The sequence below is a fragment of the Oncorhynchus mykiss genome, chromosome 10 (assembly GCF_057628025.1).
Source record: "Oncorhynchus mykiss isolate SJ-2025 chromosome 10, ASM5762802v1, whole genome shotgun sequence".
NCBI classification, from domain to species: domain Eukaryota; kingdom Metazoa; phylum Chordata; class Actinopteri; order Salmoniformes; family Salmonidae; genus Oncorhynchus; species Oncorhynchus mykiss.
This window is the reverse complement of record NC_143031.1, coordinates 26,948,627-26,971,812: the sequence shown is the minus strand read 5'-3', so window position 1 is coordinate 26,971,812 and position 23,186 is coordinate 26,948,627. Positions and strand designations below refer to the sequence as shown.

At 42.6% G+C, this 23,186-nt stretch overlaps 1 protein-coding gene across 1 annotated transcript; it reads left to right on the top strand.

Annotated features, from left to right (window-relative positions):
- The first annotated feature begins 7,089 nt into the window (after positions 1–7,089).
- Positions 7,090–18,426, top strand: LOC110533565 (PRKR interacting protein 1). Its single transcript, XM_021617904.3, has 6 exons — positions 7,090–7,263; positions 7,464–7,542; positions 7,738–7,838; positions 7,960–8,045; positions 8,181–8,245; positions 15,320–18,426. The coding sequence occupies exons 1-6, from the start codon at positions 7,135–7,137 to the stop codon at positions 15,415–15,417; spliced, it is 558 nt and encodes a 185-aa protein (XP_021473579.1). The 5' UTR covers positions 7,090–7,134; the 3' UTR covers positions 15,418–18,426.
- Positions 18,427–23,186: the final 4,760 nt, after the last annotated feature.

Sequence of the window (23,186 nt, the reverse complement as noted above, 5' to 3'; positions counted from 1 at the left end):
GGATGCTGGAGGAAACAGGTACAAAAGTATCTATATCCACAGTAAATGAGTCCTATATCAACATAACCTGAGAGCCCGCTCAGCAAGGAAGAAGCCACTGCTCCAAAACTGTCATAAAAAAGCCAGACTACGGTTTGCAACTGCACATGGGGACAAAGATCATACTTTTTGGAGAAATAGAACTGTTTGGCCATAATGACCATTGTTACGTTTGGAGGAAATGGAGGGACGCTTGCAAGCCGAAGAACACCATCCCAATCGTGAAGCACCGGGGTGGCAGCATCATGTTGTGGTGGCAGCATCATGTTGTGGTGGCAGCATCATGTTGTGGTGGTGCTTTTCTGTATGAGGGACTGGTGCACTTCACAAAATAGATGGCTTCATGAGGTAGGAAAATTACGTGGATATATTGAAGCAACATCTCAAGACATCAGTCAGGAAGTTAAAGCTTGCTTCGCAAATGGGTCTTCCAAACGGACAATGACCCCAACATGCTTCCAAAGCAAAATGGCTTAAGGACAACAAAGTCAAGGTATTAGAGAGGCCATCACAAAGCCCTGACCTCAATCCTATAGAAAATGTGTGGGCAGAACTGAAAAGGCATGTGCGAGCAAGGAGGCCTACAAACCTGACTCAGTTACACCAGCTCTGTCAGGAGGAATGGGCCAAAATTCACCCAACTTATTGTGGGAAGCTTGTGGAAGGCTACCCAAAATGTTTGACTCAAGTTAAACAATTTAGAGGCAATGCACCAAGTACTAAATGAGTGTATGTAAACCTCTGACCCACTGGGAATGTGATGAAAGACATTAAAGCTGAAATAAATCATTAGCTCTACTATTATTCTGAGATTTCACATTCTTAAAATAAAAGTGCTGATCCTGACCTAAAACAGGATAGAGAAATTGAAATTCTCGATTATCGTGGATTTATCGGTGGCGACACAGTTTCCTAGCCTCAGTGCAGTGGCCAGCTGGGAGGAGGTGCTCTTATTCTCCATGGACTTTGGAATTAGTGCTACAGGATGCCAATTTCTGTTTGAAAAAGCTAGCCTTAGCTTTCCTAACTGACTGTGTGTATTGGTTCCTGACTTCCCTGAAAAGTTGCATATCGCGGGGACTATTGGATGCTAGTGCAGTACGCCACAGGATGGTTTTGTGCTGGTCGAGGGCAGTCAGGTCTGGCGTGAACCAAGGGCTATATCTGTTGTTAGTTCTACATTTTTTGAATGGGGCATGCTTATTTAAGATGGTGAGGAAATTACTTTTATAGAACAACCAGGCGTCCTCTACTGACGGGATGAGGTCAATATCCTTCCAGGATACCTGGGCCTGCTCGCAAAAGTGTTTTAGGGAGCGTTTGACAGTGATGAGGGGTGGTCGTTTGACCGCGGACCCATAACGGATGCAGACAATGAGGCAGTGATCGCTGAGATCCTGATTGAAGACAGCAGAGATGTATTTTGAGGGTAAGTTGGTCAGAATAATATCTATGAGGGTGCCCATGTTTACGGATTTAGGGTTGTACCTGGTGGGTTCCTTGATAATTTGTGTGAAATTGAGGGCATCTAGCTTAGATTGTAGGATGGCCGGAGTGTTAAGCATATCCCAGTTTAGGTCACCTAAGAGAATGATCTCTGAAGAAAGATGGGGGAAATCAATTAACATATGGTGTCCAGGGCACAGCTGGGAGCTGAGGGGGGTCTATAACAGGCGGCAACAGTGAGAGACTTATTTCTGGAGAGATTCATTTTTTAAATTAGAAGCTCGAACTGTTTGGGCATAGACCTGGAAAGTATGACAGAACTTTTCAGGCTAACTCCTCCTCCTTTGGCAGTTCTATCTTGACGGAAAATGTTGTAGTTGGGGATGGAAATCTCAGAATTTTTGGTGGCCTTCCTAAGCCAGGATTCAGACACGGCAAGGACATCAGGGTTGGCGGAGTGTGCTAAAGCAGTGAGAAAAACAAACTTAGGCAGGAGGCTTCTGATGTTAACATGCATGAAACCAAGGCGTTTATGGTTACAGAAGTCAACAAATGAGAGCGCCTGGGGACACACAGGGCCTGGGTTAGCCATTACATCACCCGAGGAACAGAGGAGGAGTAGGATGAGGGTACAGCTAAAGGCTATTAAAACTGGTTGTCTAGTGCGATATGGATAGAGAATAAAAGGAGCAGATTTCTGAGCGTGGTAGGATAGATTCAAAGCATAATGTACAGACAGGGGTATGGTAGGGTGCGGGTACAGTGGAGGTAAACCTAGGCATTGAGTGACAATGAGAGGTTGCATCTCTGGAGGCACTAGTTATGCTAAATGAGGTCACCGTATGTGTGGGAGATAGGACAAAAGAGGTATCCGAGGCATGTTGCGTGGGACTTGGGGCTCCGCAGTAAAATGAAACAATGATAACTACCCTAAATAACAGTATTCAAGGCATATTGACATTAGAGAGACATAAAGCGAGGCATAAAGCAATCACAGGTGTTGATTGGGAGAGCTAACTAAGACAATGGGTAAGACAACAACAGCTAATCAGCTAAGACAACAACAACAGGTAAAATGGCATTGAATGGGCAGAGAGGGTCAGTTAACTACACACAGGGCCCGAGTTCGAGGCTGGGGCCGACAGATATATAAAATAAACAAAATGGAGTACCGTGATTAAATGAACAGCCCAGCAGGCATCAGCTATGTAGCCAAGTGATCATAGTGATTTTCAGATGTACCGATCCTGTGCAGGTGTTGTTACACGTGGTCTGCCACTGCGAGGATGATCAGCTGTCCGTCCTGTCTCCCTGTAGCACTGTCTTAGGCGTCTCACAGAACAGACATTGCAATTTATTGCACTGGCTACATCTGCAGTCCGCATGCCTCCTTGCAGCATGCCTAAGGCACGTCCACGCAGATGAGCAGGGACCCTGGGCATCTTTCTTTTGGTGTTTTTCAGTCAGTAGAAAGGCCTCTTTCGTGTCCTAAGTTTTCATAACTGTGACCTTAATTGCCTACCGTCTGTAAGCTGTTAGTGTCTTAACGACCGTCACAGGTGCATGTTCATTAATTGTTTATGGTTCATTGAACAAGCATGGGAAACAGTGTTCAAACCCTTTACAATGAATATCTGAAGTTATTTGGATTTTTACAAATGATCTTTGAAAGACAGGGTCCTGAAAAAGGGATTTTTCTTCTTTTGCTAAGTTTATTAGGAAGAAACACTCTTTTCGAATTCATGAAAGCAGCATTGATAATGTTAGAAATATGGACTGATCAGGAACAGCAAATACTTCAGGTTTGAGATATTCACTTACATGAGAGCACAATGAATGCAGCATTTTGCTCTAGTCTTAACCTACCACACCCTAACATTGATGTGATCTTATAAATCGTGGTCATATGTGGAATAATTACCATTTTCACCATAGTAACCCAGTCAATGCTAATTAAATGTTTTGGCACAGTGATTAGGTGGGCCTTCAATTTCCTTGAAGCTCCAGTCCTTTGCATACACACCATAAAAATCATCAGCTATATTTCATAGTTGAATGATAAATTTGATCTATGAAAGCAGATTTGCCTTTTTCCTATGTACAGTATAGAGATTTAAGTCAGGTGAATGTTTGATGTTTAATTAAGGCAGAAATATTTATTTTCCCTTCAACTATTCACAGTATGGGATCAGGTGAAAACAATGTGTGCGCGTGCGATTGTTTATGTTGCTTATTAGCCCTATCAAATGCCCCTGTAGGGGCTGTTGGGAGAGGGGAGTTCAGTCAAGTGAAGGCCCAACGAAAGACAGGGTCAGTTGAAAGGCAACACAGGGAGAAGCTGTGATGTTCTGTCCAGACAGTTATCCGCCTTTGATCTTTTAGCAGCGTCTATCTGGTGAGTGGTTTGAGTTAGAACTGAATTTGAGGAGAGGAAGGGGCAGGACCAATCAATGTTAAATTCACGAGAGCCGTATCAAATTAACATAAGCCCCTGTGCCCCAAAGCCAGGGGGCTGTAGCACAGCATATAGTCCATCTCACTCAGTCTCCCTTTCTCTGGCTGATGTTCTCTTGCTTGCTAATCCCCAATTTGGCGCCCATCTGCATGTTTTAAACATCCCATCGTGAGTGTGCTACATGTTACGTAACTGGCACATCCCTGCTGACATTAAGATGCTGTGGGCGTAATAGGGAAAATGAAATCATTTTGACTAGAGCCCACACAACGCCTCCAGAGAATGCCACGCAGAGCGAGTGGCATAAACAAGTCCTGTACCCTAGAGAGAAACTCTATGGGAGGTTGGGGGGACTGAGGGGTAACCGAGCAAGGGGTGAGTACAGTGTCCACTTTAGTCAGGGAGCTGTTGTGAGAGCTGCCACAGCCTATTAAAATATGGGCTGACATTAATTGAGGGAGTCTTCGAGTGCATTCACAAACCAGCTCAGACAGAGTTTACTGGGAGAAACCACCCCTGTTGCTTCCGGACCTCCCTCAACCTGTTAAGCATACGTGTATGCACAAACGCAGGAATGAACAAACACACACACACACACAGTAAGTGTGTATGGTGTATGTGTGCCTATTTGGAGTTCAATTGTGTTTATATCTGCTTGGTTGACTCGACATAAACATTCTCCCTACGGTTGATGTGTAAAGGGGGGAAACATCCCTATTGCTCTCTGTTTAGGATGTAACCAGTCTAATTAATTCAGATGCAACGAGTTGATGCATTTTGAGTGTGTATCATATTTGCCTTGCGTAATTGCCGCTCTCGGAGGGACTGAAAGCAAACCAAATTGAAACTCATTAACACTGTGGCTTTGACCATTCAGAGTATTTTGCATAAGAGTTGTTATATGTTTATTGTCATAACAGAGACCATCGATTGTGTGTTGGCTTTGGTATCAATGGGTGAGGTTAGGGTGCTCTGTACTGAACAACGTGCATGATGTTGATGTTCAAAGTCTGACTAGGAAAACTACACTAAATATAACAAAATATTGCTATTATGGAAATGAATGGAGTTATTTTTTTAAGGCTAACCTTACGCTCGCTCCTCTCCTGGGTGATGCTAATGCATCATCTTATGCCAACATGCCCAACAAGCATTAGTTGTTGAGCAATGGCCAACAAAGAAATCATGTGTCAAGTAGGGGAGTTGGTTACATTGTCACAATAAATGGGATGTCATTTTTAAGGTGAAAGGGTTGTGGAATATGTTTTTCAAGGCAGGATCAAGCCAAGTCTCCCAAGCTTTTGCCTTTAAAGGGGCAAAACCACTGTTGAAACAATAACAAAGCGTTGCCCCCACCACTGTTTCGGTAAAAAGCTGAGGGATGGGGCTGGAGTAATGCAACCACTCAAATTCATAGACAGAGCTATGGATGTAAGTACTGACCATTATATCAAAATTATAGTTTTAAGCTTGTTTTGAGTCTATACAGAATCTGTTTACATTTATTTTGTTCACAAAAATTGGAATAAAACAAGCGTAGGCTATATTTTGGGTTCTGATTGGGTATGACTGTTGAACTAAAGCTCATGAGGCATAAGTTATAAGTTAAAATTTATGTGAAATAAATTGCCATCCTTGCACCTTTCTTAAATGATTCCCAATTTCTTCTAAAAAATGAGTTGAAATAATAATGAATAACACCTTGTTATTGGAGTTTCTACATTGCAGAACCAATTGTATTTTTTGTAAACTTAAGTTGTAATGGAGACAAATGGCATGGACAAAATTATAATTATTGGCACCCCGGAGCTAGTACTTGGTTAGCCTTTTCCTATGATAACTGCAAACAAACACTTATTGTAGCCATCAATGAGCTTGCTACACCTTTGCTGGTAAAAAAATGGGGCCAAATCACAAACTATTTTAATTCTTCAATGTTTGAGGTGTGCTCTCCATCAACTGCTGTTTTATGATCTCGCCGTAGATAATCTGCTGACTTCATGATGCCTTGCGCATGCATGTTTAAGTTCCCCAGTACCAGAGGCAGCAAAGCCACCCCACAACATTATCAAAACTCCCCATGTTTGAATGTTTGAGAATTTCAATAAATGTTTTACAAAAATCTTTTTATTTCTGTAATGTTAAAAATCCAATAACAAGAAAATCCAATAATCAATTTCAATTTCAATTTATTTTAGAATAAATATATATATATTTTTAAGTGCAAGGGTGCCAATATATATGGCCGCAACTAGATATTCATCAAAAATCAGTGGGTACATATCATTAATTTATGTCCACAAATGGTAGTAGAAACAGAAGATTGGCCGATTAAACTATAGGGCAGGGTTCCCCAACTGGCGGCCCGCGGCCCTAATTTGGTCTGTGGGTCATTTTACTTGGTCCCCAAGTTTTCTGAGCTGACATTTATTTTTAATTACATTTTTGTAAATTGTTGTTCATAAAATACTCTAAAAACACCAGCTCCAAGAGATTTTAATTTTGGAAATCTGTAAGTATTCACATGCATAATCAAGAGATATATGGGGCAACAGGGTAGCCTGGTGGTTAAAGTGTTGGACTAGTAAGGTTGCAAGTTCGAATCCCTGAGCTCACAAGATACAAAGATACAAATCTCGCGTTCTGCCCCTGAACCCACTGTTCCTGTTGGTATATTAGGCAGGCACTAATTGACTTGCCTAGGTTAAATACAAATTGGTGATAGATATGTGTATACAAATATAAGCAAGGTTTGAAATTACTGTGTTTTAATCAAACGTTATATCTGTTTGGGCTTCATGCGGTCAATTTGCAGTCTACAAATTATTTTTAATTATGTTCCGGCCCCCTGACCATCCAAAAAATCGGCCCACGTGAATGTATTTGATTATCCCTTAACTAGGGGGAGGAGTGCCCCCTGTTGGCCTATCAAGACTTCTGCATTACAACTTTCTCAAGGAGGTGCTACTTTAGAATAACATTCTGCAAGGTAAATCAACTACCTTACTTCGAAAGAACATCGTTCATTGTGTTTTTCTACGAGTGCCTGCCTAATATACCAACAGTAAAATAATAACCAATTTAGCACAATACTAATGTATCGTTTCCAGGAATGCACCCACCAGTACGCTAGGCGGTGCTAAACCTTGTACTTACAAATCAATGTAGAAGAAGACAAACATCATATTCGAAAGATGGCGGTGATCAAGGAAAAAGATGGCAGACCAGGGAAACAGCCAGGAAAGGAATCTCAGCCTTTGATTATAGCCAAAACTCCAGCAGAGGAGCAACGCCTGAAATTGGAGAGATTGATGAGAAACCCTGTAAGTGGCTGGGGAGGTTCGGGCCTTTGAGGATATCTTCAAATGGCACATGTTTATCTCCACAGCTAGCCACGCTAACTAACGACGTTAGCACCAGCGAATATGTGCTTAACGTTACGGTAGATAGAACAGTGTGTGACTATAGCAAGTATTTAGTTAATTTATCGTAAAAATCTATGAATCCTCACGTATGTTTGCAGGATAAACCTGCTCCTATCCCAGACCGACCGAAAGAATGGAACCCCCGGGCTCCTCCGGAGTTTGTGCGGGATGTGATGGGTAAGCTTGCAATTTGGCGGATGAATTTGTGAATTCTCAGGTAGCGGCAAGGGCATGTACGATTCCCTTGTTTTGCTGTCCAAGAGTAGAGCGAGCCCTTGCAAGAGAGGCGTATGGACGCATTTTTCAAAAACACTAAAGCCTAAGCAATATGTTTTAAACCCACTGATGAGATATGTAATTAATCTTCTCCAGGCTCCAGTGCAGGAGCTGGCAGTGGAGAATTCCATGTGTACAGACACCTTCGCAGGCGAGAGTATCAGAGACAGGACTTCCTGGACAAGATGACTGAGAAGGTGGGCATTTTTTATTACAGGGTCCCCAAGGACACCCGACTACATCGTTTCTCATGGGAACCGATTTCTTTCAAGCGGTGGGGGTAACCAATAAGATTTTAATAATAAAATGTTCTTGCAGCAAAAGATGGATTTGGACTATCTTGACAAGGTGTCAGATAACCAACAGGCAGCTGATGAAAGAACAGCCAAACGCAGGAAGAAAAGGTTGGTGCAGTAATCATGGACCCGCTAAATAAAATAAAAATGTATAGAGCATACACGGCCTTTATTCTTTGATTCTCTGCTGTAATCTGTATAATTGATGATGGTTTATGTTACACATATGTATGTGTATTTCAGGGAAAAGCTGAAGCAGAAGAAGCTTATGGCAAAAAAAGCCAAGCAGGATGCCAACAAAGGGGAAGGTAAAAGGAAAAAATGACATTTAAGTGATGGATTTTATTGAAACATGTTCCCCTCAGATGTTCAGAAGTGTGACGAAGAGCAAGTCCACAACTCGTGTTGCTATGGCCACCCTTACAAAAAAAGATAATAGTTTTGAAACTACAGTAAAAGTGCAGTAACTGCTGTCGACTGGTATTTTGGACACAGGGATTGCAGAATTACGGTAGTAAAAAACTTATTTTGGATGCGGTATTTGCAGCATACTGCACTGCAGTTATACTACTCTGACTGCAATATTTTTCGTAAGGGCAGTGCAAGAGCCAAATTGTACTTGCATATTGTGCTACAGAACAGGGCTAGGTTTCCCAATAGCATGGAACTTAAGCCTATGAGTGTTTTAATGATGTATTGGTTTTTTTTAACAGCCAAATATGTAACATGCGTTTCCCAAAACATATTTTCATTTTTAGTAATTTAGCAGAAGCTCTTATCCAGAGTGACTTACAGGAGCAATTAGGGTTAAGTGCCTTGCTCAAGGGCGCATTGACAGATTTGTCGGCCTTTTGGTTACTGGCCCAATGCTCTTAACTGCTAGGCTAGCACGTAGAGAATGCTCACTAACGCCTTGTTCACACTGGCAGTTTGAAGTGACTCAAATTCTATTTTTGCATATTTAAATCTGATCTTTTTTCCTATAGTCTGAATAGCCAAAGAGCACTTGGAATCAGATATTTCCAGCCAAATTTCAAACCACTCATAAATAAATCTGATTCCTGGCCATCCAACTCTTCTGAACAGTCAACTAGGTTGTTAAAACTTTACAAACAAATGAGTGATTTCTCGTCAGTTATCGTCACAGCTGTGTACATTCCCCCTCAAGCAGACACCAAGACGGCCCTCAAGGAACTTCACTGGACTCGATGTAAACTGGAAACCATATATCCTAAGGCTGCATTCATTGTAGCTGGGGATTTTAACAAAGCAAATATGAGGACATGGCTACCTAAATTATATTAGCATATTGATTGCACTACGCTTAGGTGTAATACACTTGATCATTGCTACTCTAACTTCCGTGATGCATACAAAGCCCTCCCTTCGGCAAATCCGAACACGACTCCATCTTGCTCCTACTGTCTTATAGGCAGAAACTCAAATAGGATGTACCAGTGACTAGCACCATTCAACGCTCGTCTGACCAATTGGAATCCACGCTTCAAGATTCTTTTGATCACGTGGACCACGATATGTTCCGGTCAGCCTCAGATAACATTGATCTATACGCTGACTCAGTGAGTTTATAAAGAAGTGCATTGGAGATGTTGTACCCATGGATGGTGGCATTCGCGCAAAACTGAAAGCTCGAACCACCGCATTTAACCATAGAAAGAGGTCTGGGAATATGGCTGAATATAAACAGTGTAGTTATTTCGTCCGCAAGGCAATCAAATAAGTGAAATGCCTGTACAGAGACAAAGTGAAGTCGCAATTCAACGGCTCAGACACGAGAAGTATGGCATGGTGGCATGGTTTACAGGAAATCACAGACTACAAAAAGAAAATCCTCCACGTCACGGACACCAACGTCACGCTTCCAGACAAACTAACCACCGGCTTTGCCCGCTTTGAGGATAATACAGTGCCACCGTTGCGGCCCACTAACAAGAACTCCCCCCTCCGTGGCTGACGTAAGTAAAATATTTAAACGTGTTAACCCTCGCAAGGCTGCCGGCCCAGACGGCATCCCTAGCCGCGTCCTCAGAGCATGCGCAGACCAGCTGGCTGGTGTGTTTACGGACATATTCAATTGCTCCCTGTCCCAGTCTGCTGTCCCCACATGCTTCAAGCGGGCCACCATTGTTCCTGTACCCTAGTAGACAAAAATAACTGAACTAAATGACTTCTGTCATCGTGAAGTGCTTTGAGAGACTTCAAGGATCATATCACCTCCACCTTACCAGCAACCCTAGACACACTTCAGTTTGCATACTGCCCCAACAGGTCCACAGACGATGCAATCGCCATCATTCTGCACCCTGCCCTATCTCATATGGACAAGAGGAATACCTATGTAAGAATGCTGTTCATTGACTACAGCTCAGCATTCAACACCATAGTACCCTCCAAGCTCATCATCAAGCTGGAGGCCCTGGGTCTCAACCCCTCCCTGTGCAATTAGGTCCTGGACTTTCTGACCGGCTACTCCCAGGTGGTGAAGGTAGGAAACATCTCCACTTTGCTGACCCTCAACACTGGGGCCCCACAAGGGTGTGTGCTCAGCCCCCTTTTGTACTCCCTGTTCACCCACGACTACGTGGCCATGCACACCTCCAACTCAATCATCAAGTTTGCGGACAACACAACAGTAGTGGGCTTGATCCGTGGCCTCCAACTTCTCTTAAATGCAAGTAAAACTAAATGCATGCTTTTCAACCGATCGCTGCCCACACCTGCCTGCACATCCAGCATCACTAATCTGGACGGTTCAGACTTAGAATATGTGGACAAATACCTAGGTGTCTGGCTAGACTGTAAACTCTCCTTCCAGACTCACATTAAGCATCTCCAATCCGAAATGAAATCTAGAATCGGCTTCCTATTTCGCAACAAAGCATCCTTCACTCATGCTGCCAAACACACTCGTAAAACTGCCCATCCTGCCGATCTTTGACTTCGGCAATGTCATTTACAAAATAGCCTCCAACACTCTACTCAACAAATTGGATGCAGTCTATCACAGTGCCGTCCGTTTCGTCACCAAATCCCAATGTACTACCCACCACTGTGACCTGTACTCTCTTGTTGGCAGGCCTTCGCTTCATACTCGTTGCCAAACCCGCTGGCTCCAAGTCATCTACAAGTCTTTGCTAGGTAAAGCTCCGCCTTATCTCAGCTCACCGGTCACCATAGCAACACCCACGCGTAGCACACGCTCCAGCAGGTATATCTCACTGGTCACTCCCAAAGCCAACACCTTGGTTGGCTTTCTGTCCTTCCAGTTCTCTGCTGCCAATGACTGGAACTAACTGCAAAAATCTCTGAAGCTGGAGACTCATATCTCCCTCACTAGCTTTAAGCACCAGCTGTCAGAGCAGCTCACAGATCACTGCACCTGTACATAGCCCATCTGTAAATATCCCATCCAACTACCTCATCCCCATACTGTATTTATTTATTTATCTTGCTCCTTGGCACCCCAGTATCTCTACTTGCACATTTATCTTCTGCACTTCTACCATTCCAGTGTTTAATTGGTATATTGTAATTACTTTGCCTTCATGGCCTATTTATTGCCTTACCTCCCTTATCTTACCTCATTTGCACACACTGTATATAGACTTTTTTTCTACTGTATTATTCACTGTATGTTTGTTTACTCCATGTGTAACTTTGTTGTATGTGTCGAACTGCTTTGCTTTATCTTGGCCAGGTCTCAGTTGTAAATGAGAACTTGTTCTCAACTAGCCTACCTTGTTAAATTTAAGGTGAAACAAAACAATTACCAACAATGATGAGATGGCCTACAGGGAGGAGGTGAGGACACTGTGGTGTCAGGAAAACAACCTCTCACTGAATGTCGTCAAAACAAAGGAGATAATTGTGGACTTCGGGAAACAGCAGAGGGAGCACCCTCCTATCCACATTGACGGGACAGTGGTGGAAAAGGTGGAAAGCTTCAAGTTCCTCGGCATACACACCACGGACAAACTGAAATGGTCCACCCACACAAAGTGTGGTGAAGAAAGCTTAACAGCGCCTCTTCAACCTCAGGAGGCTAAAGAAATTTGGCTTATCACCCAAAAGTCTGACAAACTTTTAGATGCACAATCGAGAGCATCCTGTCGGGCTGTATCACAGCTTGGTACGGCAACTGCACTGCCCTCAACCACAAGGCTCTCCAGAGGGTAGTGAGGTCTGCACAACGTATCACTGGGGGCAAACTACCTGCCCTCCATGACCCCTACAGCACCCATTGTCACAGGAAGGCCAAAAAGATCACCAAGGAGTTGAACCACCGCCTGTTCACACAGCTACCATCCAGAAAGCGAGGTTAGTACAGGTGCATCAAAGCTTGGACCGAGAGACTGAAACAGCTTCTATCTCAAGGCTATCAATCTGCTAAACAGGAATCACAAACTCAGAGATGCTGCTGCCTACATTGAGACCTAATCACTGGACACTTTTTAATGAATGGATCACTAGTCACTTTAAACAATGCCACTTTAATAATGTTTACATATCTTACACCATCTATTGCACCTTGCCTATGCCGTCCGGCCAACACTCATCCATATACGTACATGTACATATTCTCCTCCATCCCTTTAGATTTGTGTGTAAAAGGTAGTTGTTGGGCAATTGTTAGATTACTTGTTAATATTACTGCACTGTCGGAACTAGAAGCACAAGCATTTTGCTACACTCGCATTAACATCTGCTTACCATGTGTATGTGACCAATAACATTTGATGTGCTAGCAAGCTAACCAACCAGCTAGCTAGCTAGTTGACTGTTGTGGTAAGCCAAAAAGGACTTGATTCAAAACATCTTATTCTTTGAGGTTCTAAAAGTGTTCTTACACTATGATTTTTGAATGTTCAAAGCAACTGGGATACTTCCAATGGCAGCTAATGACATCTTAGCTTACCACACAACTTTTGAGTGAGAGGAAGCACCACCACCAATTACCCAATGCCACTGCATACATACCTGCTATTACCATGACAACTAGCGTAGCAATGTCTGCAAATGACTACAGTCTGAACACACAAATCCAATGTCTTTTCTGTTCAGACAGTCAGTATTCCAAAAGGGATTTGAAAAACAAAACTGTTTTGAGCATTAAGGCCTGCAGTGTGAACAAGGTTTAAGTGTGTTGTTGTATACAGAGTGAACAAAACATTAGGAACACCTTCCTAATATTGAGTTGCACTACATCCCCTTTTGCCCTTAACTGTTGAGCATGATAAACCCAGCAGCGTTGCAGTTCTTGACACACTCAAACTGGTGTGACTGGCACCTACCATGCCCCGTTCAAAGGCGCTTAAATCTATTGTCTTGCCCGTTCACCCTCTGAATGGCACCCATACACAATCCATGTCTCAAAGCTTAACAATCCTTTTTTTAACTTGTCTCCCCTTCGTCTACCCTGATTGAAGTGACTTTAACAGGTGTAATCAATAAGGAATCATAGCGTTCACCTGGTCAGTCTGTTATGGAAATAAGTGTTCCTCATTTTTTGTGTGCTCTGTGTATGTTAATATCGATAGGATGGAAAGAAGGTGACACTGCCTTCGGATCAGCTTTCTCTATTCACATTCTTACCCTCACATTAGAATCACATGCCAATGCAGGCCAATGCTGACAAATATTGGAAAAATATATATATATATTTTTTGTAAATATTATTTTAATATGATTGAAATATGTAGCCTATAAAAGCTATCTTGTAACATTAATGCAGTCATTGGTTTTCATTAGATCCTTTAAAAAAAATAAAAATGTACCTTGATTCGCTTGTTTATAACATTGCCATCTTCATATTTGTATTAAACTATGACGTTATCGACGGTCACAAAGAGACAGATATACAATTTGATCTGTGTTTGGCTGAGATCTTGTGTGTAAAGCATAGAGATACAAAGTGAACTCCTCTTTGTATCTGCCATTGTGGTATCTGTGACAGCATAGATAGCACCATTGAGGCCATCTCAATTTTAAAGCAGTACATTTTCTTCAGTTGTATTTATTATGGATCCCCATTTTTTTTCTGGTGTCCAGCAACATAAGACAGTTACATACAGTTTAAAATACTACATCGCATTACATTTCATCATTTCCACCACCGCATATTTACAGATTGACATGCATATTATTAATGTTAACTATCTATGTATATCCAAGGGCCAGCTGTGCTTCCCTGTTCTGGGCAAATTGCAATTTTCCTAAGTCCCTCTTTGTGGCACCACACGACTGAACAGGTGCAACACAACTAGGGCCTGTAGGACCTGCATGTTGATAGTGCTGTTAAGAATGCAGAGCAATGCTTTATTATAGACAGACTTCTCCCCATCGTAGCTACTGTTGTATAGTTTACCTATTTGAACAAACATTAAAAAGGGATGGCTTAATGTCATTTAAACCATGATATTGAGAAAAAGCCGACACATTGGTGAGGCTGGCTTCCGGGTTTTTAAAATATTTTTTTTAACCTTTATTTAACCAGGCAAGTCAGTTAAGAACACATTCTTATTTTCAATGACTGCCTAGGAACAGTGGGTTAACTGCCTGTTCAGGGGCAGAACGACAGATTTGTACCTTGTCAGCTCGGGGATTCAACTTGGTTTTTATGACTTTAGCTTATAAATGTCCACACTCACCAAGATGATATTTGGTAGCTCATTTCAGCATAGTGGTGATTTTTAAGGGTGTATTTTACCATCTTTACAAACCAGAGAACGTGCCTCTGCACGTAGTACAGATAATGGAGGCATTTTGAAGGAGAGTGTGTGCGTTGGGAGGAGATGGAGACAGTTTGATATAAATGCATTCAGGTAGCAAAACAATTATCAATTTACACTACTGAAATTGGGATAGTATATCTACTACTTGAATCAAGTTGATAATACGTTCATTTTAGCAAATATATTTTTATGACTTTTTTTTCTCATTCACGTCGGTTACACAATTATCCAATTAGCGTGCCAGCCCTAGTGCCGATCATTGCCTGATCGCTCCCAACCCATAGAAATCCCCACCCTCTTGACTACTTTTTAAATGGTGGAAGCCATCAATGGCAATCTCTATGCTAAAAGGAGTTACAGCCATCTAGAGCCCGCTTTCTACCTCATGTTGTCAAGTGACTTGGGAATGCAAAATATAATCTAACTACACACTTGGCTGTTCTACGAGTGGTCTGATGCATTTGTTAGATTACAAGTGCAATGTTATTAATGATGGTTTTGGGAAACCGATCAGAGATGTTAACGTTTCTAAACCCGGTCCAGTACAGTTTCTTAGTGGAAAATGGTCATGGTAAAAAGTTATGGCAGAAGAGACTGATTTTGACTATTTTTGGTGTCCCCTCTCTTTAGATTCTGAGAAGTCCTCCTCCAGCAGTGAAGAGGACGACCAGGAGAGGGAGGCTGAGGATGATGCAGAGGCGCCCAGTTTCGTCATGGGCAAGAGATGAATGCATGGCTCCGGGTCATGAGACATGCTCCAAGACGAAATTGAACGGTGGGACAACATCTAATACCAGTTCAGAAGTCAACACAGCCAAGCAACACAGCCTAGCTTTGATCAATGTCATGGATTTGAGACATTATCTGAGAGCGAACCAAGGGAGATAAGCCTCTGTTAGGTAACTGCTGTTCTTCCCAACTTGTGGTTGTAGTTAGATTCTTTGAATTGAGGATGACAAAGCTGGGTTGTATTCATTAGGCACCAAATGGTCTGTAACAGGGAGGTACTACCTGAACTTGAAATAAGACCTGCTCATTTTTGTTTTTCGTTGCAAAAACCTTTTGCTACAGTGTGCCCTGATGAATAGGATTATCAAGGTGTTAATTTCATGCATGTCTCTACTTTGAAACTTGTTGTGTGGTAGCGTCATTTCTCACATTGTATTTTATACTATGCTTGTGTATATATTTTTCATTAACATCTGGGAAGAATTGGGCCTATATTTGCTGTATTTTACCCCAATAGAATCTTCTGGAATGTATTACTAAATGATAACCCAATTTCACTAGATATACAATTACTTTAGGTAGCACTTTCAAGCTATTTCCACAATGCTGAGCAGGACATAATACTCATAGGGTTCACTCCACTCATTCCACCCTCCATGTGAAATTAATTTGGGGAAGGATAATAGAATTGGTCTAGTATTTGTAACAAGAGTAGTCTAGTACTAGTATTTGTAGTCTTTAATGGAATGAGTTTTGAACTAGTTTGATGGTAAGGCATACCTTGACTTGCAAATCGGCTATTGGCGGTTCCATTGTACAACAAGATTGGTGTAATGCTTTATTTTCCTTCCTCAAATATGTGTATTGTTGGTTGCCAAGGACTATCACCCACAGTTACTCAGTTTTCATACCTGCCAGACCGGTTCGGTGGCTATTGTCAAGGGTCCTCCAGTGACGTATCTACAGTTTTACATAGATGAGGAATCAGGTTTTGTCCTAATTTGAAAAACACATCCTAAACCGTTTAATCTCTGTATCAAGTCCTACAGTAAGTGTTTGACCTGAATAGGATAACTTACATTTTTCCCCTACTGAATTTATGTGAAGGTTGAGTATACACTATATATACAAAAGTATGTGGACACCCCTTCAAATGAGTGGATTCGGCTATTTCAGCCACACCTGTTGCTGACAGGTGTATAAAATCAAGCAGACAGCCATGCAATCTCTGTAGACAAACATTGGTAGTAGAATTGCCTTATTTAAGAGCTTAGTGACTTTCAACATGGCACAGTCATAGGATGCCACCTTTCTAACAAGTCAGTTTGTTAAATTACTGTCCTGCTAGAGCTGCCCCGGTCAACTGTAAGTGCTGTTATTGTGAAGTGGAAAAATCTAGACACAACGGCCCAGCCGCGAAGTCGTAGGCCACACAAGCTCACAGGACGGGACCGCTGAAGCGTGTAGCGCTTAAAAATTGTCTGTCCTCGGTTGCAACACTCCTTACCTCTGGAAGCAACGTCAGCACAAGCACTGTTTGTCAGGAGCTTAATGAAATGGGTTTCCATGGCCGAGCAGCCGCACACAAGCCTAAGGTACCATGCGCAGTGGCAAGCGTTGACTGGAGTGGTGTCAAGCTTGCCGCCATTGGACTCTGGAGCAGTGGAAACGTGTACTCTCCGGAGTGATGAAACACGCTTCACCATCTGGCAGTCCGACGGACGAATCTGGGTTTGGCGGATGCCAGGAGAACGCTACCTGCCCCAATGCATTAAGCCAACTGTATAGTTTGGTGGAAGAGGAATAATGGTCATTGTTTGGGCTAGGCCCCTTAGTCCTGTTGAAAAACAAATGATAGTCCCATTAAGCACAAACCAGATGGGATGATGTATCGCTGCAGAATGCTGTGGTAGCCATGCTGGTTACGTGTGCCTTGAATTCTAAAGAAATCACAGACACCAGCAAGCATCATCACACCACCTCCTCCATGCTTCACGGTGGGAATCACTAGGCTACCCTGGGGCGGCAGGGTTGCAAGTTCAAACCCCCGAGCTGACAAGGTACAAATCTGACATTCTGCCCCTGAACAGGCAGTTAACCCATTGTTCCTAGGCCGTCATTGAAAATAAGAATTTGTTCTTATTGCCTGGATAAATAAATGTAAAATAAAATAAACATGTGGAGATCATCCGTTCACCTACTCTGCATCTCACAAAGACACAGGTTCGATCCAAAAATCTCAAATTTGGACTCAGACCAAAGGACAGATTTCCACTGGTCTAATGTCCGTTGCTTGTGTTTCTTGGCCCAAGCAAGTCTCTTCTTCTTATTATTGGTGTCCTTATTTTGTGGTTTCTTTGCGGCAATTCAACCATGGAGGCCCGGTTCACGCAGTCTCCTCTGAACAGTTGATGTTGAGATGTGTCTTTGACTTGAACTCTGAAGCATTTATTTAGGCTGCTATTTCTGAGGCTGGTAACTCTAATGAACTTATCCTCTGCAGCAGAGGTAACTCTGGGTCTTCCTTTACTGTGGCGGTCCTCATGGCATCCAGTTGTTGGCATCCAGTTGTTGGCATCCAAATGTTCCGCATTGACTTACCTTCATGTCTTAAAGTAATGATGGACAGTCGTTTCTCTTTGCTTATTTGAGCTGTTCTTGCCGTAATATGGACTTAGTCTTTTACCAAATAGGGCTATCTTCTGTATACCACCCCTACCATGTCACAACACAACTGATTGACTCACACAGTAAGGAGGAAAGAAATTCTACAAATGAACTTTTAACAAGGCACACCTGTTAATTTAAATGCATTCCAGGTGGCCTCATGAAGCTGGTTGAGAGAATGCCAAGAGTGTGCAAATCTGTCATCAAGGCAACGGGTGGCTTCTTTGAAGAATCTAAAATATATTGTGATTTGTTTAACACTTTTTTGGTTACTACATGATTCCATGTGTGTTTTGTCTTCACTGTTATTCTACAATGTAAAATAAAAACACTTGAATGAGTAGATGTGTCAACTTTTGACTGGTACTGTGTAGATATATATATATATATATATATATAATTATTTTTTTTTACAAATTTAACCCCTTTTAGGGGGTTGGCACAAAACTACACTGTATTCAGACCCCTTGACTTTTCCATTTAGCTACTTTACAGTCTTTTTCTAAAATTGATTAAATAAAAAATCCTCATTAATCTACACACAATACTCTAATGGAACAGGTTTTAAATATGTTATCAAATTGATTAAAAAAATAGTATTCAGACCCTTTTGCTATGAGAATCTAAATTGAGCTCCGGTTTCCATTGATCATCCTTGAGCTGTTTCTACAACTTGATTGGAGTCCACCTGTGGTAAATTCAATGGATTGGACATGATTTGGAAAGGCTGACACCTGTCTATATAAGTTCCCACAGTTGACTGCATATCAGAGCAAAAACCAAGCCATGAGGTTAAAGGAAGTGTTCGTAGAGCGCCGAGGTGGGATTGCCAAGGCACAGATCTGGGGAAGGATACCAAAAACATTCTGCAGCATTGAAGGTCCCCAAGAACACAGTGGCCTCCATCATTCTTAAATGGAAGAAGTTTGGAAACGCAAAGACTCATCCTAGAGCTGGCGGCCTGGCCAAACTGAGCAATCGGGGGAGAAGGACCTTGGTCAGGCAGGTGACCAAGAACCTGATTGTCAGTCTGACAGAGCTCCAGAGTAACTCTGTGGAGATGGGAAAACCTTCCAGAAGGACAATCATCTCTGCAGCACTCCACCAGTTAGGTTTTTATGGTCGAGGTGCCAGACGGAAGCCATTCCTCAATAAAAGGCATATGACAGCCCGCTTGGAGTTTGCCAAAAGGCAGTTAAAGGACTCACAGATCAGGAGAAACAAGATTCTCTGGTCTGATGAAACCAAGATTGAACTCTTTGGCCTGAATGCCAAGCGTCACATCTTGAGGAAACCTGGCACCATCCCTACGGTGAAGCATGATGGTGGCAGACGTTTTTCAACGGCAGGGACTGGGAGACTAGTCAGGATCGAGGACAAGAATGGAGCAAAGTACAGAGAGATCCTTGATGAAAATCTGTTTCAGAGTTCTCAGGACCTCAGACTGGGGTGAAGGTTCATCTTCCAACAGGACAATGACCCTAACACAGCCAAGACAACGCAGGAGTGGCTTCGGGACAAGTCTCTGAATGTCCTTAAGTGGCCCAGCCAGAGCCCAGACTTGATCCCGATCTAACATCTCTGGAGAGACCTGAAAATAGCTGTGCAGCGACGCTACCCATCCAACCTGACAGAGCTTGAGAGGATCTGCAGAGAATAATGGGAGAAACTCCCCAAATACAGGTTGTGCCAAGCTTGTAGCGTCATACCCAAGAAGACTCGAGGCTGTAATCGCTGCAAAGGTGCTTCAACTAAGTACTGAATAAATGGTCTGAATACTTATGTAAATGTAATATTTCAGTTATTTATTTTTAATAAATCTTCTAGATTGAGGGGTGGGGGGGGAATGTAATCAATTTTATAAGGCTGTAACGTAACAAAATGTGGAAAACGGAGAACACCAACGTGTTCGTGAGGGTCAAACATAATAGTTTGGTAGTCCAAATCATACCGATGTTTTCGTGAGAAGACCCCCCAAAAAAATTCACGGAATGTCTCATGGTCTCACAAACACCGCTGTAGCTCGGCCACCTTCCACAGCAGATGCAGAAGGCAGCCATAGACGGATGCGGTGGATTGAGACGTTTATCTCTAGTTTAAACTGACAAATTGAACCCCCTAAATACAGGTTGGAAAACCTGTATTCATATGGAAAATATTTCTACTTCACCTACAATTTGAGAGGAGAATCAATTACTACCCACTTATGCACAGACGTCAATTCAACGTCTATTCCACATTGGTTCAACGTCATTTCATTGAAATGACGTGGAAACAACGTTGATTCAACCAGTGTGTGGTCAGTTGGTAGGTATACTGTTCAGATCCAATTGGCATGACTGAACATGAATAGTGTGACCTCTCATACAGTTTGTTGCGCAATAACATGACCTCCCTCACTGGTTTAGCCAGTATTAAGAAATCGGGCCATTATTTAATAAGTGCTACATGATCAAGATGACATGTGTCTCTATTTAAAAATATATTGCTGCGAAGTTGGATAGAAAGTCCATAACAGTGGGCCTTGCTTTTTATACAACCTTCTAGTTCCACTCGACACACCCTAAAGGTGAGTGTATCTGTAAAACAAAGAGGAAACATTTTAGATAAGAACCTTTTCTATGTCATTCTAATGATCAAATGAGCTTTTTCTATGTATTTATCTTTGTCCTTTCACAGTTTTATCAGTCAACAACACTCTTGCAATAACACCTTCCAGCTTGGCTGGGAAACTAACCTCCAATTCAGTGATACTGATGCCTCCAAGGTGTTACTTCGACAGTCTGAAAAATGTGTCCTGCTCTTCTGCTACCTGTGAAATATGGCTGGTACCGGCAATAGATACAGGTACTGGAATTCTCTTTTTTCAAAGGAAATATAAAACTATATGGCACACAGGAAGAGCAATTGAACATTCTTACGTCTTTGATTTATAAATAAAAAGACATGCAATGTCAACATTTTAGAAAGTTTGGGTGCACCGAAGTTACTACAGTATGAAGTACTTCACATACAGAAAGAACAAATAAAAAGAAAGGACAGAATTGAATTTTTGTTATTTCTTATTCTACATCCCTGTTATTGTTCAACAGGAGGCAGCACTTTTGATGCCGACAACACGAATTCCAACATTGACAATTGACAGCCTCTCATGATCTGACCACCTTCTCTTCCAATGCCTTGAATAACTACTATATAACTACTATGTTCTTGCGGGAAGGTCGGCGGCCATGACTGTCATAACATCTATTCTGTGTGTCTTCTTGGCCTTGCTGCTGCTGCTCATCATGATTATCTACGCCCTGTGAGTTACATAACCTACCACTTTTCCCAGTTGAATTTCATAGACATCGGGACCGTTGTTGGGAAGTTCTATGTTCTGCAACATTATGCCCAAAACAACAGGTCCAGGAGTTGTGCTTGTTGGTTCATAATGGTTTAAAATAGGGATGGAGATGGTCCAGCTGCTGACGTGTGTATCTAAACTCAGCAAAAAAAGAAACATCCTCTCACTGTCAACTGCGTTTATTTTCAGCAGACTTAACATGTGTAAATATTTCTATGAACATAACAAGATTCAACAACTGAGCCATAAACTGAACAAGTTCCACAGACATGTGGCTAACAAAAATTGAATAATGTGTCCCTGAACAAAGGGGGGGTTCAAAATCAAAAGTAACAGTCAGTATCTGGTGTGGCCACCAGCTGCATTAAGTACTGCAGTGCATCTCCTCCTCGTGGACTGCACCAGATTTGCCAGTTTTTGCTGTGAGATGTTACCCCACTCTTCGACCAAGGCACCTGCAAGTTCCCAGACATTTCTGGGGGGAATGGCCCTAGCCCTCACCCTCCGATCTAACAGGTCCCAGATGTGCTCAATGGGATTGAGATCCGGGCTCTTCGCTGTCCATGGCAGAACACTGACATTCCTGTCATATAGGAAATCACACACAGAACGAGCAGTATGGCTGGTGGCATTGTCATGCTGGAGGGTCATGTCAGGATGAGCCTGCAGGAAGGGTACCACATGAGGGATGAGGATGTCTTCCCTGTAACGCACAGCGTTGAGATTGCCTGCAATGACAACAAGCTCCGTCCAATGATGCTGTGATACACCGCCCCAGACCATGACGTACCCTCCACCTCCAAATCGATCCCACTCCAGAGTATAGGCCTCGGTGTAACGCTTATTCTTTCGATGATAAACGCGAATTCGACCATCACCCTGGTGAGACAAAATCGCGACTCGTCAGTGAAGAGCACTTTTTGCCAGTCCTGTCTGGTCCGGCGACGGTGGGTTTGTGCCCATAGGCGACGTTGTTGCTGGTGATGTCTGGTGAGGACCTGCCTTACAACAGGCCTACAAGCCCTCAGTCCAGCCTCTCTCAACCTATTGTGGACAGTCTGAGCACTGATGGAGGGATTGTGCGTTCCTGGTGTAACTCTGGCAATTGTTGCCATCCTGTACCTGTCCCGCAGGTGTGATGTTCAGATGTACCCATCCTATGCAGGTGTTACACGTGGTCTACCACTGTGAGGACGATCAGCTGTCTGTCCTGTCTCCCTGTAGGTCTGTTTCAGGTGTCTCACAGTACAGACATTGCAATTTATTGTACTGGCCACGTCTGCAGTCCTCCTCCTTGCAGCATGCCTAAGGCACGTTCAAGCAGATGAGCAGGGACCCTGGGCATCTTTCTTTTGGTGTTTTTCAGAGTCAGTAGAAAGGCTTTTGTGTCCTAAGTTTTCATAACTGTGACCTTAATTGCCTACCGTCTGTAAGCTGTTAGTGTCTTAACGACCGTTCCACATGTGCATGTTCATTGTTTATGGGTCATTGAACAAGCATGGGAAACAGTGTTTAAACCCTTTACAATGAAGAACTGTGAAGTTATTTGGATTTTTACAAATTATCTTTGAAAGACGGTCCTGAAAAAGGGAAGTATCTTTTTTTGCTGAGTTTATCTGTATTTGACTGTCCATTTCCATAGTCTGCTGTGTAGCATGTATCTAATATGCTACCTGACATTAATAGATTTTTCCAACCCTCTATGTCCTCTGCAGTTGCTTTCGGATGGAGAAACAGACCATCCAAGTTCCAGGA